Below are 12,472 nucleotides of genomic sequence, written 5' to 3'. Positions count from 1 at the left end.
CACTCAAAAACAGTAACAACTTATTGCATTTCCAGTGCCTAATCTATCTGCTTTCTCCATTACATTTTCGATCTGGACTATGACATGTGGTTTTGGCAAAGCTTATAAAGTGTAATGCAGGACCATCAAACAACTGGACCAATGGGGAATTGCAACTGTGCCTGCAAACCTCATTAAGCTGTGTGCATGTCTATGCTATGTATATGCCAGCCATCCCCAAAAAGTAAAGAATGAAGCTTCCAATCCAGACTATTAAAGTCTGAGGTTTTGTCTACACTCAAGATTCTTTTCCGCCTACGTGAGATTAAGTCGCCCATTTCCCTCTGTGCACAACCCATAAAAAGAAAGCTGTCAGCTAAAAAAAAAAAACTTCCTGCTAAAGACATCACTTTCACGAACAAAAGAAATGCTTTTTCTTTTACAGTTGCAAGACTCGCTCTTTGATTTTTTTTCTTTTTAGAATGTACTTTGTTTATGATCAATATTCACATAACATGATAGTTTTCCAACCTCTTCATTGATAGAGGGGCCTGCAGTTCAGCCAAGAACAATGTGAGGTTGTCCCAAGTCTCCATCATTAAAATGGGAATCTGTTATCCTTTACAGTAAAAAAAACAAAAGGTTTTTTTTTTTGTTAAAGTAAGCCTTTAAAAAAAGAAAAAAGTCACACTTTCAACAGGGATAATCTTCTTATTCTTCAAAAAAGCTTAAATCAACCCTAACCTTAAACCCTGTTTATAGTTTAGAGACATGTGGTATCATTTTCAGGCAGATAGAAAATATATATTTAGTACCTTAGCCTCCTTTGTTTTTCAAAAAGAAAATACAATTGTACCAATAGAGTCAATGTGAGTTTATAGATATGGCCATAATAACAGGTCTAACAATAGTTTATAGTGACTAAAGTTGCTTGCACTATAGACAGTAGTTCGGGAAAATATTTATACTAGACTTGCTTATTTTCTCTTATAATTGCAAGATACTGTAGTAACCCCAAAAGTTCCCACAACTGGGATCAAATACAAACACTTTTCATAAGAGTTTTGTATGATCATCTGCACTGCTATTAAGCAATACAAAGCATACATGTCAATTCATCCAGAAAGAAAGGATTCAACTATGTTTGGAAAATGTGTTTTGAAGTTGTACCAAAGTTAATTTATAAACGTAGCTGCATTCTCTACCTGTGTGCCTTAATATAATGTGAGTTAGGTTTATTATGGAAGCTTATTTTCATGAAACATCCCCGACAAGCACTTTATACTTTTTTTTTATTTCCTTATCAGGGCTGCTTCTTGCTTATATTCTAGTTAAATATCCAGTTGTTTACATAATAAATATACTTAATATTTTATAAAATCACTTGTCTAATTATTTCCAAAGAACACACACAGCATTCATGTAACAGACATTCTGTGATATTAGTATTCACCACTAAATGTGGTGGAGACAAATCCACATCCACATTGACATTAAAAAAAATTATGTTCTGTATCGTAACAGATAGTCCTTATGTTTAGATGACCGTGGAAAAGATTTGTTGAATATGCATGGAAGTCTCCGGTCGGTGACCTGTGACTTTGCTTCACAGCTGTATGTAATGTCTTATTCATACAACCGTCACTTGTTCTACACTGTGCATGACTATAGGCTCTTAAAAACTATGTCACCAAGATGGACACGTCAGAGGCTTTAAATACACATGTTCTCAGAATGTTGTAAATTCATATTAGTGAAGTGAGTTACAACCACAGGTATGGTCCATATCCCAAGTGGGGCATTCTTAATTAAAACATGTTCAAAATAATAAGAATAATAAAAAATGTATTTTACCATCAAGAGTAGTTCCTTCACTGGTTAGTGCTGTTCCAGCTCCTGATCCATACAGTGCTGTTACAGATAGGGAGTATGTTGTGCCTGGGTCAAGTTCCTTTAATACTGCACTGGTAACATTTCCTCTGAGCGTAACTTCTTTGGTTTCTCCTCCTGCAGCTGGGACGTAAGTTACAAGATACCGCAATACTTTGCCTGGTGCTGCAGTCCAGGATAACTTCATACTGGATGTCGTAATATCAGACAATCTTAGATTCTTTGGTTCTCCTAACACTGTACACAATAAATATATATATATCAATAAACATTGAGGCCTTTTGAAGCCTTATTTCAATTAAAACAGCGCATTTAGATTTGTGAGTGAATGCTCGGAACGTACGAAACTATGGTGTACTGGGGATTATTGTTTGAACTGTGATAAAGCCAATCTCAGTACTAGTGCACGGAAACTGTCAATAGGAGAATCTATGCCAGAGTGCCTCGATTGGCACTGTCACAGTTTGATGAATAACCCCCCAATGAGTGTTAAAAGGCCTGGTATGATCACTTGTGGTTGCACTGTTTAACAACAGTCAAACTACCAGAGTTACTTTTGAAAAATGACTGAAAATTATACTAAAAACTAATTTGCATTACATTAACATAGCAAACGTACAACATTGCATTTTCATTACCACGTCATCTGCACAGACCACATATAATCTACCACTTTAAAATTATATTTATTTTTCCAATTCAAATCTATAGACATGCATAGGACTTTAAGCTGTAAGCACATTATAGTGTCTAAACAGTAAGGCACATTATAGTCTCTAAGCTGTAAAGCACATTATATTGTCCAAACTAAGTCACCAGGCTTTGTCCATAGTGAAAGCGAGCGAGAGCGCTACAGTGCTAATTGCCTTGCGCAAGCTTTCCTCTCCGGCGATGGGTGGACTGTAGGTTTTTGGAAAGCGAGCGAGGGGGTGGGCGTGGTCATGATGTGAGGGGGGGGAGGACATGTCAAGGTCACACCATTAGCAAATAATAAAATGCATAATGCCATGCAATTTACAGAAGTATTCTGCAAATAGTCCATGGGACGTTGCGTTGCCATTTGACACCGCATTGTAATGGCGATACATCGCCAAATAGCAGGTAAGAAGGAGTTACAGAGTCCTCACGCCGCCCGTGGCTTTCAATTTAAATGTTGTGGGGAAGAGCGCGGGGCCTCTGTAAATGCTGCGCCGCCCCCCCCCCCCCAGAAAAGCTCACACTGCCCCCTGGGGGGCACGCCCCTCAGTTTGCGCACCCTGCTGTGAGGCACATTATAGTGTCCATGCTGTAAGGCACATTATAGTGTCCATGCTGTAAGGCACATTATAGTGTCCATGCTGTAAGGCACATTATAGTGTCAATGCTGTAAGGCACATTATATTGCAATGCTGTAAGGCACATTATAGTGTCTAAGAGCCTGTGAGGCACCATACGGTGTATTCAAATGAATTGGCCATTAAATGCCTTTTGGCTTAGCACCACTAAGTATATATAAACCTTAATGTCACCATTCATTTTAAATAATGCAGTCACATTGTCAATAAAAGTGTATCTCTCCACTGTTCAAAGAGGTAATATTGATAGCCACCATAAAAATAATGAATACATACTGCTCATCTTCTGTAGGAACCTTATTTTTTTATGACATAATTTTAACATGAAATTCATTGATTGAAAAATGCAATCTTTTAATAATTACATTTCTGAAAACATAATTTGTGAGGCGTAGTTCTCATAACAATGTAAACATATTAATGGATGTCCCTGAATACACAATGCACAGTCATGATTTTGTGTTGCTGGTAAATTGGAGTATACCTTTATATATTTATTAGAGGTTCACAAGGACTAGTTAGTCTGTAAAAAGTGGATTATTTGAGTCAGCTCGCTTGTTTCAAACAGTATCAATTTAAGGTTTAATGAGGTAATTGGCAGACAAGATTTCAAATTGCACAATATTTTGTTACTCCTAGAACAAACCTCTCTACACATGCAGTGAAACTCACATCAGTAGACATAAAAAACACCTTATATGTACATTTTGCAACTTCAGCAGAAGACAAGCTGCCTCAGATGTAGCATCGCTAAAGCAGTTTGCAGCCTTTTTGTAACATGAGCCCTAAATAGATGTATTAAAGTTATAAAGCATATATAGACCTCTTACACAATTTAAGCTATTGTCATAGAAGCGCAAAACTACAGATAGTCGAATACATGCTTGGATGGTTTCTCTCTGCACATAGTGTTGCTACACTTATAACAAAATTATCCATAAATTCTAGATTGATCTCTGCTATTAAAAAGTTGATTTTTAGCATACCGTTTGAAGTGAAAAAACCTCAAATTTCGTGCTTTCACTCCTGGTTACTTGAACAGTCTTCAAGACTTAAATTGATAGAGTTATGGGGTAATACACACACACATATATATATATATACATATATATAGAATTTATATATATATATATATATATATATATATATATATATACACACACACACACTTTTTAATAGAAACATTTATATATATATATATATATATATATATATATATATATATATATATATATATAACGGAAATAGCCGTGTTAGTCCAGTTGCGATAGTGCAGAATAAATGAGTTCTTCAGTATTAGGTGATACCTTTTTTATTTGGACTAACAATTTATGTCATAGGACAAGCTTTCGAGAGTTCTCCTCTCTACCTCAGGTCAGCAATACTGATATACAAAGGATTCTATGACTTAGGCAGGTATTGTAAAAGAAAAAAAAAGGAAGAATAAAGAACAGAGAGATGTAGATGAGGTGGGGTGGGCTCTAATACTGAAGAACTCATATTTATATATATATATATATATATATATATATATATATATATATATATATATATATATATATATATATATATATATATATATATATTTAAATGTATTACCCCATAACTTAACAAATTTAAGTCTTAAGAGGACTGTATATAAAGTTTTTGTTTTGTTTTTATCACATAAGATATCTAATATACTGTTGGATTAAGAAGACACTTTTGATGGGATTTGATATATTATTGTATTTGGTCAAATCACGAAAGATAATATTAAATCGGTGACCATATAAAATGTTGACCGTGTCAACAGTGGATTACAGTCTCTTAATCGATTTAAAAACATGTATTTATAGATCCACCTAATTGCTAAATGCAATGTCATAAAAATAACCATCATTTTACCTTCTTCTGTCGCTCCATTTCCTGTGAGTGCATTCCCAGGACCTGACTGATACTCTGGAATAACAGATACTTGGTACTTTGTATCAGGGAAGAGGTTTTGCAGTGTTGTAACTCTTTCTTTTCCTGGGACTGTTACCTCTTTCCTCTCTCCCCCCGCGACTGGCCGGTAGCCAATCCTGTATCTCAGGACATTACCAGGAGCTGGTGTCCAGCCAACCTTAAAACTATCTGTGGTTTCATCACTTACTCTCAAATTTCGAGGAGCGCCTTTTACTGTTAAGAGAAAGCAAAAAGAGTAAAAATAATTGCAGTTTACATTTGTGTTTCTATATCAGCATATTGTAAATTAGGTCTTTTATCAAATAAGAAAACACAGAAAAAGCACCTGATTTCCTAAAGACAAAAAGCGAATTACTTTCAATATACTGTAGAAGCACCTCTGATAAATCTGATGGAGTTTTATGCTCCATACTTTTTTTTAATAGACTTTGGAGATTCTATCTACATTTGCCAGGACAAGAAAGTGTATCATTTGTTGTATAACCCGCTTTCTTTAAGCGAATGGAATGTCACATATCATTAGGTAGATCATCAAAAAGATGCAGAATATGTGGGACTACTGCCAGGGTATATATACTCATGAGACAGACCATCATTTGGAATGTTAAGAACAAAAATACCTCCTATGAAGCACTAGACAGTATCTTTTAAAAAGTCTGACATGTATAATTTGTTGTGTCTGTTTTCTTTTCAATACTGGTGTAAACTCAAGTATTTAATCATATATAAAATATCAATATCTTTGTTATTACATTCATCGCTACCTCCCCACAAAAAAAAAAACAAGAAACAGATGAAACTTCAGTAAACTAGATTGTTTCTGGAACATGCTACTACTTGGAATGAAAACTATGCATTGGCAACTGAAACATGTCAAATATTGAAGGGAAAAATTGGCTTGTTTCCCCAGGTTATGACTAATAGTAGTTACTCATGGAGTGTATCATACTTAATTCAAGGCTAATTAGATGTATATTTTCCTGCACACAAGTGTATCATACAAATCAATATATGTACATTATTATTTATTCTAATTATTTATTAAAGTAAACTTAAAATTAAACAAACTATATTTATTAAAATAAACGATTACCTTCCAAAGTTGTTTCTTCCCCATTCAATGGAGGACTCTCCCCCAATTCATACTCTGCCAGAACGCTAACTCTATAGGTCGTCTCTGGAAGTAAATTCAACAGAACTGTAGTAGTAGTTGGAGCTGGTACAGAAACAATGAATTCTTCTCCACCGACAGCCACCTTATACTTAATGAGGTAAGACAAGACGTTTTCAGCTGCTGGAGACCAGTTTACTCGGAAACTGCTAGACGTGACCTCAGAGAAAGCCAAATTCTGTGCAGGAGTCAGGGCTGCAATAAAAAAACCCCATAAAAATCAGATTTAAAACAAGAAAGATAACTGCATTAAGACAGGCTGTGAAATTAATATAATGTCTATTGTGGATATATCAATGGCAGGAATAAAAGGTACAATCCTGTCTGTATGTTTTCCCATCATTTGATAATAAGTAGCACCTTGGTCACAGAGTGGGTTTGTTCATTAAAAAGAAGCCATACTTTGTAACTATTTTATTGCAAAGATTCTTGATTCACTGATTCTTTAAAAAAAAAAAAACAGTCATAGTTACCAGACTACTGCACATCTGGTTTTAACCACCTTGGAATGCATAGAGTTATTTCAATAACCTAATCACTTCACACCCAGCTCACAATAGTAGTTGCTCACCATGTGGTTCCATCGCTCAGTGTTGAATACCTCTGGGTGTTCAGTCTCCAAAAAAAAGACTACTTTCTGATAAAGGTCAATCTGAGATTGAAGGCTGTGTTCTTTATCAAAATATTAAAACGAAAACGTGAATAGAAAGGATTACACCAGCTAACCCATATACCCTGTTTTTCCTTTTATTTCTTGCTCAAACTTATTTAAGTCTCTTTCGTCTTTTGCACTTTTCCATTTGGTTAGGTATCTAAATAGGTGTCATTCGCCTGCATTTTTATTTTTTTATTGTTTTTAAAAATGTCTTTGTCATACTTTACATTCGGGTGTTTGTTTCCACCTCTATTGTTAACCATGCTTACTCATTTTTAAATGGTGTTTTTCATTAAAAAAAAATCTCCACAGTGAAATAAATTGATTACCCACATTGATATCGCTATAAGAATGCTAATTGAAGCTCATTGGAATAGACAAACCAGTCCCTCTCTGGCTTAAATGAAAGCTCATGTATCATGCAAATGGAGAAACTTACTGCACTGCTTAATGACTCTTGTTTTTGTTTTTTATTTCCCCAGACCTAGGATCTATAGATGATTTACACAGATGTTTTCAATTCAATTCAGATCTGATCCTAACTTAGCTTTTCTATATGAATGCATTAACTTTTATAACAATTCCTCAAAGGTCCTTTTTAAATACATCTCTTTTATATATGCAAGCTCCTATCCCTTACCTTGCCTTGAGTACTGTAATGCTGTTATACAGACCACATTGAGTAATTACACTGATTTTAAGTAACCCAATCTATACTTCTGTACCCTTCCTTCCCTTCCCTCGTTTTCTTTTTCTGTACCTGTACCAAAATTCAAAAAAATGAGATTCCAATCAACTTTTAGTTGAAAAGAATGGCTAGTAAACCCTTCCTATCCTGTGACAACACTAGTAGATACCTTTGTGCTTCTTATTGAAATAGACAAAGTCACAATAAGGTACTGCAATTACCTTGGTAGCACTGTACTGCAAGTTTTGTACCTCTTAAATTACAAATATAAAAAAACATTTAAGAAAAATAAAATAAATGGTGATAATATTCTTTAAAAAGCATCCCATTGAGTGTTTTTACAGTATAAATAAATCTAATGCTACTTCCTTGTGAAACCCACATACTTAACTCAAGTATAGTCCAAGTTCATATGAGTTTAATTTAAATCCTACTAACTCCAATTCTACACTCAATAGTAATTGTTAGGAGTCCTTGGATCCTAATGGTATGAGGCATCGGTCATTGGAAGAACACAAAGGGACAACCTACTTATTATAAAGCCCAGTCCTAAATAATTGGCTATTGACAACAAATTAGGAGAATGTGCAAGAGCAGGGGTAGCCTCAATCAGTGTCTCAGTTCTTGATTGAGCCACCTGTGCTGAAATAGGGATATCCTGAAAAGCTGTCCTGCGGGTGGCCCTTGAGGACTGGCATTGCCCACCCCTGCTGCAGGTGATGCACACCAAAAATTAAAGCACAAACAAATAAAAATAAAGGTACTGGGGTACTGATCATGAAAAGAAAATGCATCCAGTTGCCACATGAAGTAACTACTACAATGGAAGAGCACTCCTAAAGCTCACAAAAAGTAGTACTTTTTACTAAGTTATTTTTCTGATCTGTGCTGAAACAGGGAAATCCTGAAAACCTGCATTATTGGTAGCTCTTGAGGACTGGAGTTGGCTACCCCTGTGCTAGAGCAAATTCTTCACACTTGGATTAGTATGCCACTAGTAATCTGTCCAATGTTCCTATTTGGGTGGTGCTTACTCATTTAAGAAGGAAAGATAAATACAAAATTGAAGAAAGAAAGACAAATATGTCCGGGTTGTATCTTTAAGCTTTATACATACCTTTCTGCTTTATTGTCTTCAATTCCTGTTCAATTCTAAGACAGATAGATTGTGTTAGCTCAAAGGATATCCTTTGGAAAGCATCGAAATCTTCCACTGTGTACACGTGCGTATCAGATGGGGGAGAAGCTATTGCTTCAAGTTCAGATCTTACTGCATCCTTAACGCCAACCGCAAATATTTCTACATCCGAATTCCGCAGCTTTATGGCTGGATCTTTAAAGGCATCTGACGATTTCCCATCAGTAATAAGTATCATGACTCTAGGAACATTTGGTCTTGACCCTTTGCTTTCGACAAGTACTTTTTCCCTCACATAGGTCATTGCTTTGCCTGTGTTGGTGGAGCCCCCTCTGTATGGAAAGGTATTCACTGCACGAAGAATGTCTTCAATCTTGTCATATCTCTTCAATGTAAACTCTGTAAACGGATCTCTGCTGTACTGTACAAGACTGATCCGGACTTTGTTAGGTGAGATGTCGAAGCTTTTAACGAGCACTTCCAGGAAGGCTCTTACTTTAGCAAAATTAGCAATACCAATGCTATAAGAGCCATCAACAAGAAGGACAACATCAGCTTTTATATCCACACCGCCGGAGCATTCTGTTAAAAACAATAAAGTGGATTATAAAATATAGTCAGATTTCTTGTTTCTGTGTAAAGAAAAAAAGAGAGAAGGGATTGTTTCTGTGTACCAATACTAAGTATTTTTTATATGTCAAATATTTGCTACAGCAGCTTATGTCTATTGAGTTGTGTGCTTTGCAAAACTATTTTAAATAGGATGGTACACATAATACAGTCAATAACTTACCCACTCGTATTTTCACTGCCTCGGTTTTTTCCAGTGTTGAGATTGGCTCACTTGCTGTTAGTCCTTTCATTGCAAATAAATTAATCTGGTACTCTGTGTCTGGAGAGAGATCCTTCATATTGATACTTGTAGTTTGAGGGCCAATATTTACTGCCTGTTGCTTACTTCCTGCTAACATTGGAATAAGTTGAACCCTGTAGCCTGTTATTTGGCTTGGGGAAGCTCTCCAGGTGATTTTCATGGATTTGGAAGAAACTCCTGTGACCCTCAAATCTGAAGGAGATTCAACAACTAAAATAAAAACAAAATGTGTCAACAGCTCATCAGGTCATAAGAACAATTATCCCTAAAACAGAATATGGCATAATTACAAATATTTGAAAAAATTAATTCGACTTAGGAATTGAAGAACATTCAATCAGTACATTTAAAAGGAAAAGTAATGGTAAAAAAGGGGGCTTAAACGGTAACCTTACACCAAAACGTATATATAACCAGTGAAGGAAGTAAGAAGAGAAAAAAAAATGGAAATTCGAGAAGAGTGGAATAAGTGCTAAAAAAAAAATAGTGATAAATCAAATTATATTATAACTAATCTCAATCACAGTATGTAAGAAAACATAATTGTATATTGCACTCAGACCCTATTAAAGTGCTAGAAGAATCTAAAGTAAATAAAAATTCAAGCAAAACTTTTATTGGTATAGCTAAAATATATAGTGATTTATGAACAGTAACAAATAAAATGGGTCAAAAGGTCTGACTCATATGATAGTCAGTTTAGTCCCTAGAGAAGTTACTAGCCTATATCAGCTGCAGTAAATAGTTACATTAATTTCAGTGTAGTTTCTCACTCAAAAAATGCTCTAGGGATCTTAAAGATTTCAAGGCTACTAAAAATGTATAAACATAGTCTCCACCAGAGTAGGAAATGTCTGATAGTGACACTAACAGGACTCACAGGAGAGACCCAGAGGAGATCCTAGGGTTTTTTCTAGAACAGCAAACAATAATGTCCCGAAACAGCGAAAGACCCATAAGGGAAGGGGTGGTCAAAGGGACAGAGAGCTGTGAAGCTATCGAAGCAAGAAGACAGATAACCTTATTGAATGTGTCTCTTTCGGATAGGCAGAAACTGTTCCACTATACAGAAATTTGAGGAACTAGCTCTTGATTTGATGGAAAGATTCCACCAAAAGAGGTACAGCAACAAAGCAATGGAACGGACCCACCGAAGGGCAAAACTGACGCCACAACAGTCTATTTTGGGAGATAAGACATGTATTTCAAATGAATCAAAAGTAGTAAGATTTCTTTGGACTTTTAATAATCAGTGGTCGCCATACTATGTGACCATTACAATATTTTACTTCAGTACACCGATCTGAAACAAATACTGAACACTTGCCCCATTTTATTAAGTAGAAGGGCTAAACATTTTAAAGGCGATTTGGTGCACAGTCACTTTGTCCCACCCATATATGAGACACTGATAACTTAACACCAGGGCAAAGTCTCTTACAAATGTTCCAGATGTAAGGCTTGCAGATATAGGTCACCTAGCAAAACCTTTACCAATTGGAATAATTCAAAATATTTTACCATTTGTCATTTCAGAAATTGCAAAATAATGAGGACTGTCTATCTGGCATCATGTATTTGTGACAAAAAAATAATATGTTGGGAAGACCCAACGACAGTTTCGCCGTGGAATTCTCAAACACTGTATGTAACAAACTTGATACCCCACTGGCACGCACGACATGTGAGTGACGTTCACCAAGGAGACTCAACTATCCTGACATTTATGGGATTGAACATCTTCCACTAAGCATTAGGAACATAAACTGGGACAGGGAAATTCTGAAAAAGGGAGCCAAATGGATCCACAAATTACTTACAATGAATCCTGCTGGATTTAATGAGGGATATCTCCCCTTTTATAGAGAAATGTAATTATTTTGAGCTAACGCAATGTAGGATACCAGTTTCTAAGAAACATCTAATATTGTGGACTAATCCTTAGATGGATATTAACATATGATTAACTTTCAACAGTATACCATAAACGTACAAAGGTAAATTTATAATTACTTTTCATATCTTATATTGTTGAGATATATCACACACATATACATAAAATATATATATATTTATTGCTGTTAAATACCAAACATTACATAAATATTGCTACAAAGAATGAGAAATAATACATACAACTATTAGTAACTTTAGGTGATTGTATTGGTATCATGCTGGTTTTATGTTTATCATTAACAGCCAGCTATGTAAATTAGCATTAATATCAACTGTAAATATAAATGAACCCATAGCAACCCTAAGGCCGAGTCCATGCTCCCTGCTTGCTCGCTGAGGCGTGCTGAGGCTCAGGGAAAGCGGGTGCTTTCCCTGGCCTTGCGGTTGCTTACCGCACGCGCCGTCAGCGGGCCTTCAGGGGGCGGGCCAGGGGCGGGCGCATCACTGGCCAGGGGCGGGCCAGTGACGTCACGGAGCTGGTTCGCCCTCATTGGGCGAACCGCTCACGTGATCGGCCTGTCTCGCCGGCAAGCGGGGGAATTTTAAATTCCCCTAAGACCTGCGCTTCCGCAAGCGCGCAGAAGCGCAGGTGAGCCCCTACTAAAGCCGCTCTAATTGCGGCTGTAGGGGCTCAGTGCTGAGCGGGAGCGCGCCTCAGCACGCTTCCGCCAGCAAGCAGCAAACATGGCCGAGGCCTAACAGTTAACACATCAACTTACATAGTAACCATGACTACAAAGGCCTTCAAAAGGCCTCCCAGAACAGCACTTGGGTTACACTGTTACACTGGTAGAAGCATCCCTGTCATTCAAAACACGCATTAGCCTTCTCACTGACATC

At 36.4% G+C, this 12,472-nt stretch overlaps 1 protein-coding gene across 6 annotated transcripts in view; it reads right to left on the bottom strand.

The window, feature by feature from the left end:
• The window catches only part of COL12A1 (collagen type XII alpha 1 chain), a 165,253-nt gene that overhangs the window by 133,892 nt on the left and 18,889 nt on the right, over window positions 1-12,472 (bottom strand). For 5 of the 6 annotated variants that reach the window (XR_012801168.1, XM_075598005.1, XM_075598006.1 and 2 more), the window contains exons 3-7: window positions 9,596-9,886; window positions 8,782-9,384; window positions 6,244-6,516; window positions 5,091-5,363; window positions 1,834-2,106 (exon numbers count right to left, since the gene is read on the bottom strand). The exons of the other annotated variant lie outside the window; for it this stretch is intronic. Coding sequence is in view for 4 of the 5 variants with exons in the window: in XM_075598005.1 (XP_075454120.1) it covers window positions 1,834-2,106; window positions 5,091-5,363; window positions 6,244-6,516; window positions 8,782-9,384; window positions 9,596-9,836 (1,663 nt within the window). In the remaining variant the exon portion in view is untranslated. The remainder of the gene's footprint in view (window positions 1-1,833; window positions 2,107-5,090; window positions 5,364-6,243; window positions 6,517-8,781; window positions 9,385-9,595; window positions 9,887-12,472) is intronic. 6 annotated transcript variants of the gene reach the window in all.

Source organism: Ascaphus truei, chromosome 4 (genome assembly GCF_040206685.1).
Source record: "Ascaphus truei isolate aAscTru1 chromosome 4, aAscTru1.hap1, whole genome shotgun sequence".
Lineage (NCBI taxonomy): Eukaryota > Metazoa > Chordata > Amphibia > Anura > Ascaphidae > Ascaphus > Ascaphus truei.
This window is presented reverse-complemented; position numbering and strand designations above follow the sequence as displayed.